We start from the raw sequence: 23,836 nt of genomic DNA, 5'->3' as shown, positions 1-23,836 counted from the left end.
TAAGAATACATAGTTAAGGAGTGATAGTGAATGCTAATAATAGTCCTGCAGAGTTGGGCAGTGCAAAGCCTTTGAAAAGGATGCTTCACAAGGTGTCCTGGCACAAATGAAGCATCCATCTGAAGTGTTAAAGCAGCTGAGTTCCCTGAACAGCTTGGTGAAGCTCTTTTGAAGTGTCTTTCCAGTTGTCCATAGACATATATGATTGCATAGATCGGTGTTTCTCAACCATGGCATTTTGAGAACCTTGCTGGCTGGGGAATTCTGGGTGGGAGTTGAAGTCCAGACATCTTAAAGTTGCCAAGATTGAGAAACACTGACATAGACAATGCTTCTCTTGTAATCACCAGTGAAGTGAAGAGTGGGTTCAACTTAAAATGTTTATTTAAACAGTATCGCTGTGGCATTAAACCTATATAGACATACTTAGTAGTAACTGCAACTGAACAGTAAGTCTTACCTCTAAATAAACAGCAATAAGTAGGATTGTACTGTCAATCTGCAAACAAAAAATCATCACCTATACTTTATGGCCCTACTTAGGAGGCAAAGACAAATGCTTTAAAGAACTAAACTTGACTTCCTATTTGAATTATGATCATTGGGTGTATAAAAACTCATTAGATTAATACATTTTACTTGTTATAGTAACTAGTTTATTTATATATACACACATATATCAGAATTTAAAGCATTTATATTGTGTTTTCTAAGTATGCAAGTTCTACAAGGGGTTCATGATAAAACAGAAGATACCATTTAAAGTCTTAAATCTTAGATAAGTGTCTCAATAAAAATAATAATAAAAATGGTCAGGTGTATCCAGTGAATTGCTTTTTTTCAATATTCTTGATAAGCTGTACTCCTAAATTCTTTAAGATTTCATAAAATAAAAGTGACATATTGAACCGAACATGGAGAAGTCTGGGAGCATTGCAGCCAGTAGAGTTCAGAGTGATCTTCTCAGTCCCATGCATCTAGTTGCATATATAACAAGTCGCCATACTCTTTACCAGTTACATTTTCCAGACTATCTTCAAAGGTAGCTAAAATGGGATGACTCATGAAAACTTGGCTCGAATAATACTTAAGGATGAATCAATCCCTGCTCAGATGGTAACATCTAAAAAATATCCCTGTTCATGGATTGTTCATATCTAAGAGAACAAAAGCCATGCAGTTGGCCTCATTCCAACATTGTCCTGTTTATATGCATACTGTAGGTACACACATATATTCAAACATAACGTTAAAAAAGAGAAAGAAGCAAAAACATTTGAAACTCAAAAAGGTTATTGTGTTCTAAGCCTGAAGCTTGTGCCTTGTGTGGCTCAGAGTGGTAGGCGGTAGTACTGCAACCAAAACTCTCCCCATGACCCGAGTTCGATCCCAGAAGAAGCTGGATTCTTGGGTAGCTGGCTTAGGTCGACTCAGCCTTCCATCCTTCCGAGGTCGGTAAAATGAGTACCCAGCTCGCTGGGGAAGGTGGCGACTGGGAAAGGCAACGGCAAACCACCCCGCTATAGTCTGCCAAAAAAGCGTGAAAGCTGCGTCCACCCAAAGGGTCAGACATGACTCAGTGCTTGCACAGGGGACCTTTCACTTTCATCTTTTTCACAAGCCTGAAGCAAAACCCCAAGAACCCCCAATATCATACTTGCAGGGCATGTGTATATGTAAACACCCACACAACAGGCTGTACACTAAGAGCCTTTCAGACATTAATGCCAAACTATGGTTTGAAACTTAGTTTTATTTCTACAATGTATATTTTATTTATATAGTACTCACAACCCATTTTGAAGAGTAGTTTTTGTCAATGGAAACTAAATTGCAACAAGCATACCAGAAAGCCTTACTTGTCCTTTTTAGCCAAACCAGGGAGGAATATAAATAAAATATATAATACAGAATTGAGTTTTGACTTGTCTGTATTGCTTATTACAGCTGTTTAAGTTCTTGTTTTCTGGCTTTGACAACAGCTAGTTCACGTTGGTTTCTTACCAAATAACTAAATCATAAACTAGAAGAGAAATTGTAGTATATGTTTTCTAATATATTTTTACTCTCAAAATTTTCATGGTTTTCCAGAATTTGTTTTTGAAATTTCTAAGAGAATTTTGATAAAATTACTGTGGTTAGACTATCATGTTCTTGCATTAGTTATAAGGGGCTCAATCAATGTGAATGTACTTCTTTTGATTATACAATCATTAATAATCTCTCCAAGACCTGCAATCTCACAGGCTTCAATTAAATCTCAATAAAAAGACATCCTGAAAAATCTCCTCCCCTGTTTGTTTCATATTATGACCAGCCAGGCAAGGTTCAAAGTGAGGAAAAGATGTGTACAGAAAACTTCACTGCCACTTAAGAGCATCCTTCGCCACCTTCAGCAATAAAGTGAACTCAAAAATACCACTAAAAAAAGTTGAAAGCAATTGTCAAGCTTCCTGATAAGGTTAAAACAACCTTGAAGCCTTTACAGAAGAAAATATGTGAATATTTGCAATGCATATTTCAGCAAAGTAGTCATTCAAACTAGGCTAAGAATCTTTTGGTCAAACCTGTTTACCCATAAACCCAATTACATACAATTGCTTGAAATTCTAGCTTGTGGTAAGTTATAGTTTGGCCAAATTACCATTTGTCCAGTTTGAATGCAATGACAAACAATAATTTATTGGTGAATGGACAGTACAAGTGGGGCTTGAAGCAAAAAATAGTGTAGAGAGAAAGAAGGTAAATGAATTTGATGTGACAGAATAGATCTGCAGAAAAAGGAGGAGATAATCTTGAAATAAATGTTAACGGATTAGAGAATGAAATAAAAAATTAGCAGAATAAATCCGGCAGTCTTGAGAATCTGGAAAATAAGTTTCTGATTCTGAAGTGTTCCATGTATTGTTTGAAACTTCATGATGACAACAGGCTGCAGAAGAAAACACATTTGGGATTATTTTAATGAAGTCCCCATACTAGGCAAGCATGCAAAATGCTTATGTCTGGCTAAAGCAATATAAGATCTGCTTGTCCAAAGGAAGTATCATTATGAGAGTAATGCCTTAAAAATAGTAAAGGAAGCACATCTAAGCATGCAGGGGTGAGTATACAGTTAATCCTCAGTCAACGACCACTCGTTCAGCGACTATTCAAAGTTGTGACAGCACTGAACATGTACTTATGACCAGTCCTCAAAGTTCTGGCCATCACAGCACCCCCGTGGTCATGTGATTGCAATCCAAGCATTTGGCAACCAGCTCACGTGATGGTCGCAGCATCCTGTGGTCACATAATGTCATTTGCTACCCTCCCTACCAGCTTCCCACAAAGTCAACGGGGAAGCCAGCAAGGAAGGCTGTAAGTCACTCCCCACTACTCTTTCATCTGAGGAGGATCCCAGGGATCTCATACTCTGTGGCATAAGCTCCCAGCTGAACTTGTGTGGCGCCACAGCAACCATTCCCCAGCCCACACACTCTCGCCACAGTACCTTACTCCGTAGCACTCACCAACCCTCTGGCCTACTTGCAAGGCACCCAGGACTTGCAACTTCCTGTTGGCTTCCCCACTGACTTTGCTTGTGGGGAGCCAGCAGGAAATCGCAAGTTGAAGTAACATGAAGTCATCGCTCAAAGACCCACGATCCTCACTTAACAATGGCAATGGGGACTGCAGGGTTTGCTGTTGCTAAGCAATGTGGTCACATGACATTGCACTTTATGACCACATAACTTAGCGATGGAAATTCCTGTCCCAATTACCATTGTTAAGCAAGGACTACCTGTATATTCTTTCGACATCATAATCTTTTTTTTAAGGACTATCTTCTCCAATCATAGCTTTTCAATGAGATTCTCATGTTACTACTGGAATTCTTACATTTGAATAATTTAATGTAGCTGCTACTACATTATGGCAATTTAATGTAATTAAACAAACAGGAAGACACCCCTTTTACAATTCCACTTTTATCAATGCCTGCACTCAGAAATATTAAACGAACAGCAACTATGTTAAACCATACCAGTGCTTTTTATTTAGGTGGATTTTTCCTCAAGATCTAAGATTGTGATGGCTATCCACCTAAATCAACTTCCATGTCATTATCAGTACCTACTATTTCAGATAATGTTATCTGTATTCCATCCACATCTTGAACAACCTATTATAGCATCCATAACTGTAAAAAAATCATGCAGAAATTGGCCTTTATAACTTTGTTCTAAAATCAATAGTTGATATCACAAAAACAGATGATGAAAAAATGTTTTTTTTAATTTATGCAACAAGTTTTCTGTTCCCTGGGATTAAGAATGAACCCTTCACTGATTTAGTACAATCACTTTAACCAGCATATATTCCACCCAGCAAAACAGTTGCTACTTAAACTGTTTGATAAGACATAAAATGAAGAATTTGAGAGTGTAGAAATAATCTTGAGGGAAAGCCTGTTACCCTGAGTCTTGATGGATGGACAGGATCCACAGTAATTCTATCATGCAGGTAGACCCTGCTTAACAAGTGCCCTGTTTAGTGACTGTCTGAAGTTAAGAAGGCACTGAAAAAGTAACTTTTTTGTGACCATAGCCATAGCCTCCTGACTGATGAAATGGAATAATGTGGGAGGGATGGTCCCCCTACCAGATACAGTCACAGCTGATTGAATAACTGTACTCAACATGTGGTTCTTAATGGTTTTATGTTAACATAAAAAAAGGTATAGAGTGGGGTATCTCAGAGTTCTGTCCTATGCCCAGTAGTCTTTAACATACATGCCTTAGATGAGGGGATAGAAAGGATACTGTCCTAACAGTCAGGAACCATGCTGAGACAAGGAATAGGTCTCTAGTGTTTTATTACTGCTACATTAGACAGAAAATCCTAACCAACTGAAGAAGCGTGAGAAAACCCAGACAGATAAACCCCAAAAGTCAAGGCGGGTCTGTTCTGTGTCTCTTTGAATGGCTGCTTAACTCCTCAGTACTATGCATGCGTTTTCCCCCCTGGATAGGTGCCCCTTCCTGTTCACCATCAGTACTCATGACAGATACCCATCAAATTTTCAGATGATACAAATCTGGGGGAATTGCTAATACCTCAGAAGACAGGGCCAAACTTCAAAAAGATCCTGATAGGCTTGAAGATTGGGCCCTATCCAACAAATTGCAGTTCAATGGCGAGAAAGGTAGGGTTCTGCATTTACGAAGGAAAAACCAGATACAAACTAGGTGGTACATGGCTTGGCAGCAGTACTTCTTAGAAAGATTTGGTAGATCACAGATTAAACATGTGCCAGCAGTATGCCCAGAGTCCTTCTTCTGGGGGGAGATGGGTGGTGGCAAAATTTGATTGATGAATGAATGAATGAATGAATGAATAAATAAATAAATGCTGCAGCTGCCAGAAGAGGTAATGCAGTCTTGCATTGCATCAAAAGAAGCAAAGTGTCAAGATCACAGAAAGGGATAGTTCCACTCTATGCTGCACTGGTCAAACTGCACTCGGAGTACTGAATCCAGTTCTGGTCACCAGAATACAAAAAAAAAAAAAAAGGCTGAGGTGCTAGAAAGAGTACAAAGAAGAATTACAAAGATGGTCAAGTATTTTGAACCTAAATCCTATGAAGAACATTTAAAAGAATTTATTATGCTTAGCTTAAAGAAGAGAAGACTACACGGAAACATGATGGCAGTCTTCAAATACTTGAAGGGCTGTCACAGGAAAGGGTGTGGATTAATTCTCCATAGCTCCCAAGGGTAGGACAAGAACCAACAGGTGAAAGCTTTAAAGAGTAAGGAGGAATCTCCTAACTGTAAGAGCTATTAAGCAGTGGAACATCCTGCCTCTTGAAGTCATGGGTGCTTTATCACCTGGGGATTTTCAGGCAAAGGTTGAATAGCCATTTGTCTGGGATGACATGAGGATTCCTGCCTTAGGCAGAGTTAGACTAGATCTCCAAGGTCCTTTCCAACCCTATGATTCTAATGTAGCTCCTAGCAAGGCTTCAACAGTCCTGAAACAAAGGCAAATTATAGTACATACTACAAAATAGTTTGCAGCAGTTGCTGTAAAGAACTGTGGAGAGAGAACCAAATTAACACTCCAACAAGATGGCCAATGGACATGTTAGAGGACAGTTCCATATCAAAAACTGACCTACTCTGAAAGCAATTTGTAAATAAGAACGTAATTGCTTTCTTTCTGATTCTACTGAAGTTGGGAAGATTACTGATAGCAACCTTGAAAATACAGACACTGTCTTCAGTTCATTTTCTTGTTAATATGTATTTATCTTTTATCTTTCCGTTTTTCATATAGAAGCTCAATGAAGTGTACACAGCACTCCCTCCTCTAATTTTGGCTTACAACAAACCTGCAAAGTAGGTTTGTATAAGACAGGTAATGACTGGCCCAAAGTTACCCAGTGAGCTTCTGCGGCTGAGAGTGGACAAGAACCTGGGTCTCCCCAGTGCCAGTCCAAAACCACTGCACCACACTTAGTATCAGGTCACCCTTTAACTGCTGTAGAATACGAGTTAGCTGTGACAAGGGTATCCAGCAAATATCCTTCCATAATGCCAACAATAATAAAATTCAGGCAAGGGGTCATCTATTTAAGAAATATGTTTCCTGATGACATTTTTTTGAAAATAAATAAATAAATAATCTGGGCACCTGGTAGAAGTCCTTTAAACTTTTGGACTCAAGAGTTTTACTGAAGTTGTAATCTAACTTTTAGCAGTAGCAGCCTTTGGAATAATTTATTCAAACCTGTGAAACAGCCTGGAAACTAGAAAGGGGGTGCAAAGCTTTTAGGAGCCCAATGCAAGCAAGATTCTCTCAGGCTTTCCTTTAACAAGATTTATTGAAAGAGAATAAAGTTACAGAAACCTCAGCAACCAATTTGCTTTTACTTTAGGAGACAATCTTGCAGCTAGTTAAGGCAGATACTTTTTTTATTCTTTTAGTAATGGTTATTTAGGATAATATTTTCTGAATTGGTAAATGAGGAATTTCCAGATGGCCAGGAAATTGCAATTGAAATGCAGTGGACATTGTGTATCTTGACTTCAGCAAAATATCTGATAAAGTTTCACATAAAATCCTAGTAGAGAAGATAAAAAAATGTGGGGTGGATTATGTTATCATTAGATGTGATACATGCTAGTTGAACAATAGGTTCTGTGTCAGGCTAACAGGTGTTGAATGATGTATGGCAGGGCTCCATTTTAGGCTCAGTACTGTTCAACATATTTTTAAATTAGTAGGATGAGATGCTGAAATAAATATAGTGATTAAATCAGCAGACAGTACAAAGATGAGGATGGGGCAGTAGCAAACACTTCAAAAGACAATATAAAGACTCAGACATATCTTAATTATTTTAAAGAATGGGCAGAAGCCAACAGGGACAAATGCCAAGTCCTTCATTTATGGAGACCATATATGGTAGCAAAAAATGGAAAAAGGATCTAGGTATCTGGGGGGATCACAAGGTAAACTGAGCCAGTTGTCTGATGCAGCTGCAAAAAAAAAAAAAAGCTAAAGAAATTCTAGGTTGCTTTAGTGTGTAGTGTCAAGACTGAGATAAATCATCATCACTTTATTCTGTGTTGGATAGACCACACCATGAATATCCAGTTCTGGGATATAGGAAGAACATTGGCAAACTAGAACCTATTCAAAAGACAGCAACCAAGATGATAAGGACCCTGAAGGATAAACTGATAAGGAACAGCTGGAGGTGTTGAGTATGTCCACTCTGGAGAAGAGACTTCAGGAAAGCATGATAGCTGCTTTCCAGAATCTGAAGAACTAAAGAGCTGCTATAGAAAAGATAGGACAGGTTTGTTCACTTCGTTGTTCCAGAAGAGAAGTCAAGAAACAATAGGCTTAAATTACAAGGAAACAGATTTCAATTGGACATTGGCAAGAATTTCCTAATAGTAAGAACTGTCCAACCACAGAACAAAGTTGTAAAGTGCTTTGGAAAGTGATAGACTCCACCTTTACTGGAAGTATTTAGAGAGAGACTGGATAACCACTGGTCATGGATGCTGTAGTAGAAGATTCCTGTGCCAAGCAGTGGCTTGGGGTACATGATCTCCAAGTTTCCTTACATTCCACATTTTGTTTTGTTTAGTTCTAATATTGTTTATAATAAAATAAAAATGCATATGATAATTTTTAATTCTTTGTTGAAGAATGATACTTTAGAAAGTTGATTGTTCTCTAAGCACATCATGAGAAAAATCTCTTCCAAAAGTGCACAACAGCTGAACTGGAACTGGTTCAGTTTCTAATTACTTCAGTTTCTTGGTTCCAATATAATAGCTCCATTTTGTTTACGACTAATACAAAAAAAACACCCCACCACCCTAAATAATTGCTTTAGATAATATGTAACTCCTAAAAATAAGTTCAATATCTCTCTGGGAGTACTGAATAAAATACATGCATGTTATAAAAACAGGACTGCATGTTTACTAGAAATGATTACTGTATAGAATATTCCTAACTAGCAGAGAAACCATGCTTTAAATCACTGACTCCTCCTGACTGGTGAATTAAATTGATTTTATTTAAATCAAATCAAATCTGCCTTAATCTTAATCCTATTCTAAAAACCACAAAGGTATGCCTTTCTTTATTTTTATTTCTGGAGAAGAAATAGAAACTACACTCTCTTTAATCACAAAAATAATCATTTTAATGTAAGTTCCATTTAGCATATCCAAAGAGGACATAGTTCTAGCAACAAACTGATCTTATCTACATGACATTATATGACTTGATTTATAATACATTAAGATGGATTAACTGCAGGTTTGTCAAGCTTTTTGTCACATTCCCTATCATAAGTAAAATTCTATATATATTTTTTTCATTCAAAACCATCCAGCTACTATTCATTTATGGGATTTCTGCAGTATTAAACTGAATTGCTTATAAAATGTGCAAAGACATGGCTTCTACCCATGTCTCTGTAACTTCTGAACTAATGGAGAGGAAGCAATCATTCTACAGTAATCATTGCAAAAGGTTTTTGTGTACAGTTTCTAGATAAATTTAAACCATACATCAAAAGGCACATCATAGACAATGACATGAAAGAGCGATAGCGGCCAAATCAGGAACACTGCTTAGTCATCTTATTTCTCTTGGACGGCAGGAGAAATATAAAGAGAAGCACTTGTTTCCAGCTTGAAGGTAGGGAATCTAATTATGTTGGAAAAGTTTGCCTAATCTGTGAACATCTGAATCTCCAAAATAAAATTGTTGTCACCATCAACAGTATTAGCAGATCAACTCTACTGGGTGTGGAGGTGGAAGAGGCATTTTCCCACCAATAAAACGCTGGAAATAATTTATGTAAAGAGCCCTGGGATTTTGTCTGTCAGTAGGCTAACTCTGCCAAAACATAGCAGAAACTTTGTTTCTGGAGTGGAGACCGATGCTAGTAAAAGGAAGATCAACTGTGAATAAGGGCTGAATAGCTCAGTCATTAGGGAAATTGAATCTACAGAACTTTTCCTTTCATAGGAAGGGAAGATACTGTGGAGGGTCCCTAGATTGTAGCTGTGGCACTTATGCCACCATTGATCCCCTTCAGCCTTTTTAGCAATTAAGCAATAGACATACATACACATACACAAACACACTATGCTGTTAATTTACTGGGTAATAAACATTAGACAAAAGAAATGGTAAGCAAAAGAAATTAAAGACATAAGAAAAAGAAAAGGGAATATAGCTAAATTTAGCTTACACCAGCACTATTCACTGTGTATCTTCATACCTTTCTATCTTACAAACCATCCTTGCTTCCATCACATCCATAAGCTGCTTCATACAATGCCTTTTGTCCTCACTTTCTGAAAAACGTATTAAGTCATTCAGCCACAACTTTCTTGGTTTTTCTCTTAACCGATTCACTCTTCCTTTATACATTTGTTTTGCAAGTCAATCCTATTTATTCTCTATTTTATCATCACATTTCTACTACACCATACTTATATCCTACCCTATTTCTACCCTACCATTCTCATACCTATGAGAATGCCTTCTAAAAAAAATGTTCAGCCCTTAACTATTTCCAAAAAACCAGCAAGGAGAGAGCTAGCCTGTTAGCTATTTGAGGGGCTGTTCCAAAGTATCATTGCTGGAACAGCAGCACCTTCTTGCTTCAGCCTCCTGGACCTCTTGGAATATGACACTATAAGCTGTGAGTCCAGAAAAACCCAAGTCACAAACCTGCTCCTTCCCAAGTAGTGCCTGGCCATCAAGGGACAACACTGATGGCAACAGAGAACCTGAGGTATCAACAATAACTTCATCTTACTTGGATTCAGCTTCAGCCTTTCTCTCCTATCTAGACCCTCAAAGTCTCTAGGCACCAGGAAAGGATGCCACCAGCATCTCCCTTATACTATCCAATTGAGCATCATCAGCATCAAGACGTATTTAGCTGGCAACATCAACTTGCAAGTCCTAGAGGGGTGGAGTTGACCTAGAGCAATACCCTGTTGTTGGGGAAGGTATGTTCTGCAATAAAGCATTGTGTACAGATGTGCTACGCTGTGGTGTGTTTATTTATTTTATATCCTGCCTTTATTATTTTTATAAATAACTCAAGGCGGTGAACATACCAAATACTCCTTCCTCCTATTTTTCCCCACAACATCAACCCTGTGAGGTGAGTTGGGCTGAGAGAGAGTGACTGGCCCAAGGTCACCCAGCCGGCTTTCATGCCTAAGGCGGGACTAGACCTGTTGAGTCCTTGGAAGCAAAGAACCCTCACAAGTGGTCGTAGCGGTGGGATCCAGGACTGAGGTGGAATCCAGGACTGAGGTAGGGTTCAGCTAGGTCTGCCAGCCTTGCCCAAAGTTCTCTTACTCCTTGCTGTTCCAGGTACTTATATTCCCAGAATCTGTCTGTAAGTGTATTCTGTAACTTCACAGCAGTACAGGATCACTCCCTTTACTTTCTTGTAATCCATCACCTCCTGAACAGGGAGACCCATATATGCCCTTAAAGCCTTTTCTGTCAATATGTGGCTAACCTGGCCACCGAATCTTCCCTTGGCCATTTACATGACACTGCCACCAGTTCAAACATAAAAATGCCTTTATGTCCTCATCCTCACTTAAGGTATGTATTTTTATATACCTAACCCAGGGACCTACAGCCCCTTTTACACTAGGAGTAGAGCTAGCCAAACCTGGGGACTCTTGTCCAGTAGCTTCGATGTTCTTGAGAAGGAAAAGTAGTTCTTCAAACTCCATTCTTTGAGCTTCTCTCTCCTCCCTTTCTCTTTCTAGACAATCTCTACATTCAGCCTCTTGCCATTTCCTTTCTTCATCCTTTCTTCCTGTCCACTCTTTCCACTGTTGTTGAAGCTGATATTCCATTTTCTGAAAACCTCAGTAAACCAAGGTACCAATTGGATCAACACCCAGAAAGAGGCTGCTTGGGGCAATAACATCTACTGCTCATCTCAACTCACAGTCCCAACTGCTTACCAAGCACCAAACAGAATTGTTCAGAGGGATAAGAAATTCCCTAAGTGCCCTTTGAAAATGAATTGAATCCATAAGGCGCCAGGGGTGAACTGTCTAAATAGGTCCCACTACCCCACAGAGGTCCTAAACGGCTACTAATTGCCAGGGTATCAGAGTGTGACCTGATCAGAACAATGAGGTAATGGAAACCTCCATCTCCAGATCACACAACTGTTCAAAGACAAAAAAAAAAAAAAAATCCTCTAAAATATGACTGCCTACATGTGTTTGGCCCAGGCTTATTTAAGACAAGCCTATGGTTGCCATGGACATCATGAGCTCCTGAGTTTTACAAGAGCCACCCCAGGACAGGGCAGTCAGTACAAGAGATCTCAAGCTTGTCTTTACAGCCTACAGTAAAGGCACTCACAAACTGTAATGATATGTGGGAATGACCCTGGGAGACATGGGAAGAGCTGTAGCCAGGACAGTGGTTTTGGTAATACATGCCAGATCTCCTGCCACATTCAACACCAAGTCATGAATGAAGATGGTCTTATTGGAAACAGATATGCACTGACCATCAGCACCTTGAGGCTAGTGGCATTCTCTTTATCTGATCAAACAACCTCAGTGTTCTTCTACTGTGCTGTTCGCTCCCATTTATGCTCAATCCACATTCATTTGATACCTATCCATTCTTGACCTTATATTTTCTTGTTTTACCTACAAGTAATACATTCCCACTGCATTAAACATACTTCTATAATTCTGTCATAACCAACTTTCATTCACATATAACAAAAAAGCAGAAATACATGCTTATAACAGTCATTTTTGCTTCTCTGAATGTTCCTTCCTTTCACAAGACCCCATACTGCCTACTACTCAGTATTTGCACATTTTGAAAGACTCCATCTATTTTCATATACACCTCCTACCGAAGTACACAAATAAGCAACTGACTGGGGAGAAGGTATTAAGTGGGGAGGTGTGATGTAAAAGGTGAAAAGGTGATTGGGGAAAAGGTGTGTCTCATGATTATGATAGTTGTCCTCATTTGGTTTCTTTTATGATCTGCTGTGATTTTTAAATTTTTATTCAATTATTTATTTACAGGAAAATGCTCTCATAGAAAGCTTAGCTTAATTTCTGGCACCACAGGACTGGATGATTGGTTGGAGGAGAAAAAGAAAGCCACTTTGCCGTAGAGCTTCTGGTTTTATTCAAAAGCTCCTGGTCACTATACAATTACGGTATTTAGCAAACCTCTAGTTCAAATTCCTCCTGCTTCTCTCCTCAGGTTACTCTTCAATCTTCCCAGTCAATCATCTAACCCAACTGTTCCTAAAGGGAGCATCTTATATATTCACTACTTGGGAGAACCCTAAATGCTCCCACAGCTGCGTCCTCTTTTGCCCAAATCCTGAAGGCACCTGTTCTCTGTCTTTCCTTTCTAGCTTCTTTTTCTTTTTCAATCGAGGACTATTTCTAGCATTCACTGCCATTCTTTACTGTCTCCTTGTTTCTCATTTTCTATCATCACTCTAACATTAAACAAGTGGCAAGAAATTTCAACATATTTGCAGACTATGTATTTGCAGATGTCTTTCTTTACTGGCTACATCAGGAGCTATGAGATCAATTCACCTTATTTCAGAAATTCAAGGAGAAAGCAACAGAAAAAGGCTTAGGGATTGCCTACAGTGAGAAATCTTAGCAAGTGTCATGTGAAACCAAAGTCAAGCTCACGAACAGCCTCTGCTTAGCTTTCAGATTCCAATGTCACTACCTCTATGATCTTTGCTGTGATCTCCACAGCTGTGGTGTCAACTGGGCAGGAGAACCACAGGAATGGAGGCAAGAAAAAAAGACAGACAGAGGCACATGCTGGGTAAAAGCAGGACTCCCTTAAATTTTGAGTATGGCCATTACAACAGTTATATATTACAGTCATGTCTATAAATGTTAATTAAAAAATTAAAGCCACAATACAATGCATCCTTAGATGGAACACGGCTGCTTCCTATGGAAATATTACATATTTAAAAAGTACCATCTAGGAATCTTGGAGGCTCACGGAGCATCCTTACTGATATCATCCATGGAAGCTGCAAATCTTTACTTTTCTATCTACAGTATAGGATATCATTGGTTTATCTTGACAGTTGCTACAAGGAATCACCCAATAAGTGTTCAGAGTCTTTAACACATATTAGTAAGCTGTTCTGTAAATAAGAATTATTATTCTGTCCTATCAAGATGTTAAATTCTGATATAAGAGTAGATGGCTAAATTGAGTTTTAAATAGCAACATTCTTAAGTAGGATTTCTTTCTTCAAATGCAGAAGGAAATGTAGGAGTGATTTTGGATTGATATGGAGTAAAAAGACATGAACATATATTATTTATGTAGTGTATGATTCCCATTAATATATCCCTTAAAATTTTCAGTTTTCATGAAATTCAAGTAGTTTGCACAACGCAATAAACTTTTTACGCTTACTTTCTTATTGCTCCTGGTAGTAGTACTGTGTGGACATAACACTGTTCTCAATCAAAATGTTTTAAACTAGATTATAAATTTAGCTAGTTCAAATCATTTTATGATGCAGGATGATATGAATAACATATTGTGAATCACATTCCCAAGAGGCATTGTAGGAGGAGAGCCGTCTTAGTCTGTGGTAGCCAAAAATCAGGAGTCTGGTAACACCTTTTCAGACTATCAAATAAGCTTTCATGAACTACAATTAAACTTCCTCCTGATGATGTAGAGGTGGTAATGCTGATGCAAGTTAAATGTGAAACAGATTGTAACTATCACATCAATTAGCAATTGTAATCTATTACAAACCCACTGTATTTGTTAAGACCTTCTGAAATTGCTTAACCCACAAACAACAAAAGTTTCAACTCTCTCTCAATCCTGCTGGTGTAGTTTCATTGCTCCAGGACAGCTACCTTGAAATCTTGAATGTCCTGGGTTAAAATGTTCCAGCATTATTTTATCCTTGTTTTGAGTCTTGATGTCAAAGTTGTGTTAATTTATCATTTGTGCAAAATTTGGTCTGTTTGTCCAACACAAAATCCAGGGGGACTTTTCTGACAAATAGTGGAATTCATCAGATTAAAAGAAGAACATATAAAGATACCTCTAATCTTGAGTGTAAAGTTTTTGGTGCCTTTGATGTGCTGTTGGTATAAATGTGGGAGCAAAGGAGATATCTGGATTTGTGTGGTCCCCATATTAGCATCATTGTTATTTCTGTTGCTAGTGAAAATCTGTTTAAGTTTGGGGGTTGTCTGTACACAAGCATGGGTCTGCTATCCAGTGCAAATAGTGGACTGTGAATAGAAAATACAGTGTCGTTGTCCAATATGGGTTGTAGCTTATTAATAATGTGTTTGAGTGGCTTGAGCTATAGGTGACAACCAACAGTGTTCTGTTGCTTTGTTTTTGTGGCCTGTCTTCTAATAGGTCCTCCCTGGGAATTGATCACAGCAGGATGCATTCATTACACTTTTTTTTTTAATTTTAAGGCCACTGATACTATAGTAAATATAAGTCACAAATACAACAAAATCCCTGCCACTTAAATGCTGAAGCTTTTTCTTCCTTTAAAAGGTCCACAATTTTTATAACTGAGATGGGGACAAGTGGTTTTAAGGTTTAAGTAATTATTGATAAAGTAGCTTTCCAATTATCACAGCCCTGCCAAGAAAAGCAAGAATGCATTGTGTGTTAATGATCGCAACCAGGGGTCCATGCTTAACTCTTTTGTCAGAATTGCAGCAGATCCTCCCTGCAGCTTCACCATTAACATGCCTGTTTCCTGTCAGCCTACTCAGAGATAATGCCATTTATCTCAAGGCAGCACAAGACCAGTCATTAGCTTCAATAACAGACTTCAAACAAAGGCCGGATGATGTTTTATCCAAGGTGCATGATCAACAGCCAAGAATCTTGCTGCTTAAGGATTAAGAAATTCAGAGCTTCCATTGTAAAAACATTTTTTTTCACCTAATATATCAATAATTTTAGTTAACATTTTTACAAGAGACTGTTTCCTGGAAATGTAAGTGGACAGCTTTTATCATGTACAATTTGATAAATGGTATTACCTCACTAAATTTATCCTTTGGGAGGTTCCCCTCCCTCTTCCAAGTTCCTTTTTTCTTTTTTGCCTCTGGGAGAAAAATTGACGGAATAATTTCAACCACTTGCTAAGTAATGAGTCCTTTGAAAAACTGACCCTCATTGTGGTTACCTGCTGGAGTCAATTACGTATTCTCAATTCTTTAGTGTTAAACTAACCTTTCATTAAAAATATAGGTGGCTATAATATATATTGTCCCTGGATTTTGTATTTTAGCAATTCATAATCATTCTACAAAGTTACAGCTAAGCATTTGAAATTTTTTTTAAAAGGGTCAGCCAATCAATTTATTCATCTCTGTTTTACTTGGAAACTAGAAGTAAAATAGCATACATTCCACTTTACTTGGAATTTGGTTATTGAACACCTCTGTGATTATATAATATTTCTGCTTGGCAGTTTTAACATTCATTTCATTTATTGGACCATGAAATGCTGCTATAGCTATAATTAAAAAGGGCTTAAAGGAAAACCCTTCAAAATAAAGAGAATAAACTTAATCTCAATATAGCCTTACAATTTTTTCTTTTTTTTTACTGGATATTTATGAAGTTACTTGTAAGAGTAAAATTTACTGGAATCTTGTGTCAAACACATATTTTTCCCATTTGTTCATAATGAGCAAATCTCTTTAAATGTATAAAGACTTCTCATCATTCTCTACTGTTTCAATGTTACTTTAACCTTGGTGAGGAATTCAACACAGAATGGACCTTGTCTGAGGGGGTCAGCAGGTTCACCAAGAAAGCTTTCGTCAGCCAAAGGGCAGCACCTCTTCACCTCTATTCCCTCTCCCCCAAATGTTGTCACACTACTAGACAATCCTATAGAACATTAAGAACTCTGAGCTGTGCTCATTGTTAAGCACCCAGTAGTTATCAGTGTTTTCAACAGCTAAATCTCTTGTGTAGCTTTCAAAACAGTTTGCTGTCAAATCACAATGGACTTTGTTCTTAGCTACAGCTCATGACCTTTCTGTCCCCTTTTTCCACTCAACAATGAGTAATGAGTCCCAAATCCTAGCATTCATGGACATATTTAAATACAAATGAACATATACTTCCATAACCTCATGAAATCAAAACATTTTCAAAAATGTCACAATCCTACAACTTTAAAGGAAACATGAAAAAGCTCAGGATGTGTACAACAATCAGTTACAAGTTTCAATTACAACAAATGTACATGAATACGGAGAAGCAGCCTAATTCTAGCGGGCAACTGCTTTGCAAGTAATAAAACAGTGAACAACTTCTCCATTTCATACCCATCCTGTACTACTTTTTCTAAAGAACAACCAATTATGCACACGCCCAGTTAAATTCATTAAGTTATATTATATACATTATATATGAAGTTACATAAATTTCTTTTGCAAACTATTTAAGGAACATGCAGAAGAACAGTAGCCAAAATAACAAAAACCTCCAGACAGGAAAAACTTAGGTTGATTAATTTTTTTTGCAATTTCTGATAGATGATATTTGGCAATGCTAAAACAGAGCAGGTTTTAACATTCCAGCCCCTCCTGTCATATCCTGGCTACCAAACCTTTTCCTTTGTTTTACTCACTGAAACATGTAATTGGTGTGCTAAATACCAAAAGGGTTGAACAAGCGCATAACCTCTGACATTTTACAAACTTAAAAGAAACAGCGGATGCCAAAAGATTCCACTGAACTTATTTTCACATGGCTTCAACAGAAAAAAACAGAACCCAAAATTGGCAATTCAGCAAGATATTAAAAAATGAATAGGAATCACACCACTATGGAACCAGCTTCTACCTTTTAACTGTTTTTTTTTGGTAACCCCCCACCCCCCAGCTCCATTTCAAGAAAGAAATCTCAGGGTTTAAATGTACAGAGATTAGTTAATTTAAAAAAGAAACAACCTAAAGGACATTCAGATTTAAGTGAACAGACTAATTCAATCACCCACTGTTGCCAGATCCATGCTAAAGCCAAGAAAGATTCTGTTTTGGGCTTCTCACCAATTTGTCTCTCTCAATAAAGACCAATTTAATTTTCAGTTTTTCTCAACAAAGCTGCCCTTGGATGTTTGTTTGTTTTTAAGTCCTGCTTGAAAAACAGCCATATCCTTACTTTTACACTCACATGAGTTGATTGAAAGGAATTTCCCTCAATAGCAAAAGCAAAAAAAAAAAAAAAACCTGAGGATGTTTTAGACAGTAAGCCAACATCCTCCTTCCAGAGACAATGGGCAGCTCTGCAGGGCTCTAACAAGTGAAGCCATTAAAGTCAATATAAGGCAGCAGCAGTGGGTGTTACTGGTAATTCAAGCTCCACCAATTCTATAAAGACAAGAACTGAAATGAGAAGTGTTCTTTTGGCAAAAAGCTACTCCAGACTGGTTTGTTCCTAGTTTACACATTACCTCATTTACATTATACTGGCTGAAATGTACTTGCTTGCGTATGAATTCATTCCTCATATAATTTCCTGTGCAACTGCTATGAAAAGAAACACAAAAACTGGAGAAAACCACACCACTCTCTAATCTCTTGTTGCCATGACAGCAGCCTTTGAGATACTGAAATGTTCAGATTGCCAGCTAAACAAAATTGTTGAATGTGAACATTTGGCTGAAAGATTAAAAGGCTAAGGGGGTTACAAAAGGGCAGCACCTCCCACATTCCAGGCATCCACTGAATCCAATCAAATGGCTCTGACTCTTTAACCACAACTATTGTGAAGACTGGATTAGGGCAATTTATCTAGATAGTTAAAGCAGATTAGAGAACTGCAATTTGAAGACTATTGGCAACAAAAGCAAATGCCTACTGTACTAAGTTAATAATAAAAAAAAAAGCATGGGATTTTAGGATAGTTTTCAGAACAAGGAAAAACACTGCTTTAACCCAGAAGACAAACCAAATTTAGGATGTAAACTGAGCTAGTTTTTTCAATTTGCTGGGGGTAGCAGCAAGAGATGGGGGGAGGAGGAAAAGAATCCAAGACAGACCATTCAAAGCCATCGTTTGCAGGCATTACAACTAGGATTAAATTGTATATGCTAAATAAGGTTTATGTGCCCTAAATTAATTATCCTGGAGATTATCTCTCATTTTTTAAACTACACAAGGGTTTTTTTGCAGCAAATGACTACAGTGATGAGGAGTTACAAAAGCCTAATATTCACTGAAGTATTTTGCAAATTCACCAAACAACAGCTTCTAACTAGCACACCTTCAGTTGTTCTGTAAACTGTACTAAAATAAGCCAGCTAAAAACTTTCTCACTTCTGGGCATTTCGCCTGGGAATTGTAAAGAGGAAGAATGTCAGGACAATTGTATACAATCACGTTGCAAGCTATTACCCTGCATGGGAGCAGGGAGGGGTTGTCCTTTGTTTAAGCAACCTGTGGAATTAATTTGAGTCTTAATTATAACCCAACAATAGCTCCCTGGATGACAAAGAAACCTTCTGTCTTCTGGATACAGAACAATTGTTGCTTACCCCAAACCCTGCCCCAGTGAGCAGCCAAGAGAAATCAGCAGCTTCCACTTCCCCTCACAATGCAAGGCCATTTATCCTTAACAGAGCACATTCTTCAGACTTCAGCAAAGAGGAAGAAAAACACACACATTTTTCACCTCCTCAACAAACAGGCAGTGCATATCCAGGAACTCTCTGAGAATGTAGATAAGAGGAAAGGAGACTTCTGGGCAGAGGACAAAGTGTTCGTTCATCTATATTTGGAGATAAAGGTTGTACACAGAGATTTCAGGACCCTGTGGGGCTCCCCTCCCCCACTAGCCTCGCACCAAACAGGTTATAAGCGTACGGCATACCTGCTGACAAAGCACGCCTTATGGCAGTTTCTGAATTATGTAGAGCATCTTGGCTTTTGTACAAGAGGCAATAACTCTCCAACACCCCCCTCCCCCCACACACCAAGATTATCTCTCTAATTCAAGGAGCTAAAGGAGTCAGGAACCTGTTTAATCACTCTCCCTTGTAATTGAAGGATGGAGTTATACAGATACCTGGAGAGACAGGACACCTTCCCACCCCCCACAGACACCTCCAGGATTTCAATGTAGGATACACACAAAAGGTTCACATTCCAAACAGCAATGACACCAACCTCCCAACTTGCAAGATAAAACACACTGAAGGCAAAACCCATCAAACTGACAATTTAGGTACCTTTTCCTAAAAACCAAATATACTCCAGACAGATAACATTTCACCCCAGGCCATAAGCAGGAGATTGAGAAAATTAATCAGGAAGAAGTACTGGACAATATACAAACAGAAGCAGAGTTGCTGAAAGTTTATTGAACAATGAATGGAGAATTACTCCTACCTTTTCTGTTTTCAGCTTTTTTATTCTCCTGTGGTTTTCCTCCTCTTCCTCTTCTTTCTTTGCCAAAATAGAGTTTCCCATTAACCCTGAATCTGGAGCACTTTTGTTCACATCCCCAGCTGTGGAGGAGGAGGTACAATTGAAAGGGATGTTGCTCCCAGCACAACCTCCCTTGGCCCCAAAACTATACAAGTGCCCAGGAGCAGTTTGGCTAGAGTTGTTTGAGGGTCCTTGCTGAAGATCAAGTTGCCTGTCTTTCCTGGATTTCCCTCCATCTTTATCCCGCTTGGAGCCTCTGCTGGCTTGGGTTTTACCTGTTTTCTCCTCTTTATTTTTCCCACAAGAGGCAAGAGTGTTGTTACTGATGCTGGTGGTGCTATTATTGCCATTTGGGCTGCTGCTCACACTTTGACCCAGTGCTGAATTCATGCCACCTGCCTCGCTCGGGCGCCCTTGGACTTCCTGCCTCTTGCCAGCACTGCTGATTTCAGGAATTCCATACAAGGCAGCAGAAGGCAGAGATTTACTAGCATCCTTCGAAGTTTTACTCCTTTTCACTTTTGATTTGCTAGTTTCTTTGTGTGAGGAATTCCCCTGAGAAGCAGGGGGCTGAACAGAAGCAAATTTTAGGCCATCAGCTAAGGCTGAGGTAGGATTAACCCCACTAGAAGCAAGATTCCCACAATCCTTGGAATTGGTGGAATTATTCATCTCAAACTTCTGTCTGTCTTTCTCCAAATCTGCATCCAAATCAATTATTAAATTCCCAACCCCGATTTCCCAGTCATCACCACTGTCGTACGTATCAACTGTGTTTGGATCCACACCTTTGCCAGCAGTGGAAGTGTTCAATGACATCCTGAAGATGAGCCCTTTTGAGTAAAAATCAGACGAACTTTCCTTTGGAGATGAGGGGACATTCGTTTATCTCCTTGGGGCTTTTTAAAGGGTAACTCTTCTTGCTTGCTTTCCCCAGGTATATCTGGGTATATACCCTGAAGTCCAGGTCCACCTTTTTCCTGTGAGGAAGGGGAAAAGTCGAATATTTCTTGGCTGTGTCTTACCAGAATATAGTCAAACTGATAATAGAGGCACATGAGAAAAGACACTCCATATATTAAGTTTTAAGAGGTCTGTAGAATCGAAGCCTCTTTTCTACAGTTGCATCCCATCATCCATGATCATTTCTTAAAATGCCATGTACCCAAAAACAAACCAACAACAACAAAAAAACCCAAACCCAAAATAATCGAACTCTTAAATTGCAGCATTTAAATCCATAAAAATCAAAAATATTACATGTGATTCTGGATCAACTAAGCACAATGAGAGAACTTCTCCCTCTAAAACCCATTTCACCATTATTTTAAAACAAAAAAACAAAAACACCACCCCCTTCAAGTTATGTGTCTGTTCTCTAGACTGAATTAGCTTGTTTCTGCAAGGCACAGTCACTGAGATCCACCAAAAAAAAAATCCCAACAATAAAAGTGCATTCATTTTAAGATTATTAATCTGTGGGAAGGGGAATGCACCATTTGTATTTAAAAATGCATATAAGATAACATATCTCAACGTGGTTCTAATGTCCACTTAGGTCACCTACTGCTCAGACTGTTAAATATAGTATTACTGACTGTACAGGAAACTGATTAAGACATACACCTTAAATGCTCTACACCAAGGTGGCCTCTAACCGCAAAGGAGTGTGTGCTTGACACAGCTTAGCTAAAATTATTTTAAAAGGAATCTGCTTTTTTTCCCTCTTAATGTCTGTGTCCAAATATTTACATACATATTATGTACATTGCTTACCTTTAATCCTTTATCATTTTTTTTTAAATTAAGCCAGAGAATCAAAATTCTGTTCTTGCTGGTCTCAGCAAGAACTCAATATCCCACTTCATTTTACTTAAAGAGCAAGTAATCAAGAAGTAAAAACCAACTAACATTTCGGGCAGAGTAATCGTCGAGAAACATATTTCCTTCCTTTTTGGCACACAAAACAGAGGTTCTTTCCTCCCACCTTTTTTTTTGAAAAAAAAAATGGTTTTCCTTCTTAAGTATTTTGTTCCTCACAACTTCACAGGCTGAAAGATAATATTTCACATTCAAAACACCAGAAGCCACAAGCACCCCCCCCAAAAATCTTTTTTTTTTCTCCTTTCCTTGAACAAGCACCAAGATGTGATTGTAATAAAAAAATTAAAATTGCAAAATGTTTTCCCCAACTTCACATCCCGTCTTCAGTTCCAGCTTCTGTAGCCATCCTGATCAGTAAGTAATGATTCCATGAAACAAACCTACAGGCGTCCGGTTGTTACAAGGCAGAATGTGCTAACATCGAGGAAAATTAGTGAAGGGGGGGGGGAGAAAGGACTGAAAATCTGGGCTGGATTCCGCCTGTTAGTCGGGAAGTGGCTTTTTTTCCCTCCCGTCCTGACAGATCTGACTTCTTGAACTAACTCGAGGGGGAAAGGAGGGGAGAAGAGGGAGGGAATAAAATCAGGGTCTGATAAACCAGTTATCAAAACATCTTGATGGGGTGTTGAAACAAGAGAGTCTTAAAATAGAACAAATATTCTTAAGCAGAAGAAATCATTTAAAGTTTGGGGGGGGGGGTATGGGTTTCTTTTTCCCCAATCAAATAGTTGCTGGGAGGAAAGATAGCTCTAAAGCAAATAGATCATGGAATGGACAAATTCAGTAATTAAGAATCCAAAGAGATAAAATATGTGTCATTGTTTTTAGGAGAGAGGTTTTGTTTGGCCCTCCCTCCTCCCCCCCTCGAAAATTTTTCAGCCAACGCTGGTTCATCTTTCACATTTCCTTCTTTCCTCCTCGCCTCTCGGAGCTTGGCTGAGTATTTTTAATTAGCTGGTGTTTGGAAGATAAAAACTGTAATGAATTGTTGATAGATGGAAAACTGCAGAGTTGGTTCGCTGGAAATGTATCAGGGAGAAAAGAGGAGAGGAGAGGAGAGGGAGGGAGGGGGATGGGCGGCTTAGTAGCAACCAACCACCTAAAAGGAGCGATTTTGTTACAGTTCAAGCTTTTCACATCACGTGAGGATCAAGGGCTCAATTGGTTGTCGTGAGAACAAAAAATGGGTGACAACCGTATCAAGAAAATACTGATCTGGTCTTTAAAAGGGTGGGGGGGGAAGAACCTATTTTCTCTCTTCCTTCATCCTCTCTTCTCCCTACCCACCTTCTGGGGCTGGCACAGCTACAAGTTATGCATCTGAAGCATTGCTCCCGAGATAAGAGGTGAAATGAGCTTCCCAGGTTTGCAAACCGTCTGTTGCAGAGGGAGGAGGGCGAGCGGCCCCTTCTCACCCTTTCCTTGAATTCGGTGCCATCAGGAATTCGTCAGAGATCCGCCATGAGGATAGCTTCGTGGCGGGTTTTTAAATACCTTTCTCTCTCTCTCCAGCACAACAAAACATTCCGTGGCATTCAAATCAGTATTTTCTTTATTGGACCATGGCAGTTCTGTGGTAACATTATTTTTTTTTTGCTATCAGCAGGGGAGGGGAACTGAAACAGCTTTTTAATGGTGGGTGATAGAAAAATATTCACTGCACCCACAACACACGGGCATCCTTCTCCTGCCCCGCTTTTAAAATCAGATTATTTGCATGTGACAGAAGACCCCTCCCTCCCAATAAAAAGATCTTAAACTCGGTTTTCTTTATCAAGCTCTTTGATTGTTTTAGGGCTGGTTCTGAAGGAGGGGACAAGGCGATATGCAGGCTGATCTTTAAGTCTCGTTTTTTATTTCCCCCACTTGGTCAGTTAAACCCCAAAAGGCAATATGCTTTAGCGCGCTCCCTCCCC

At 38.8% G+C, this 23,836-nt stretch overlaps 1 protein-coding gene across 2 annotated transcripts in view; it reads right to left on the bottom strand.

The window, feature by feature from the left end:
- The window catches only part of ZNF608 (zinc finger protein 608), a 113,614-nt gene extending 92,606 nt beyond the window's left edge, over positions 1-21,008 (bottom strand). For both annotated transcript variants that reach the window (XM_063295281.1, XM_063295282.1), the window contains exon 1: positions 19,998-21,008. In XM_063295281.1, the coding sequence (XP_063151351.1) occupies positions 19,998-20,855 (858 nt within the window). In that variant the 5' untranslated portion in view covers positions 20,856-21,008. The remainder of the gene's footprint in view (positions 1-19,997) is intronic.
- Positions 21,009-23,836: the final 2,828 nt, after the last annotated feature.

This window comes from Candoia aspera, chromosome 2 (assembly GCF_035149785.1).
Source record: "Candoia aspera isolate rCanAsp1 chromosome 2, rCanAsp1.hap2, whole genome shotgun sequence".
Classification (NCBI taxonomy): Eukaryota; Metazoa; Chordata; class Lepidosauria; order Squamata; family Boidae; genus Candoia; species Candoia aspera.
The sequence above is the reverse complement of the archived record's forward strand: the minus strand, read 5'-3'. Positions and strand labels throughout refer to the sequence as shown.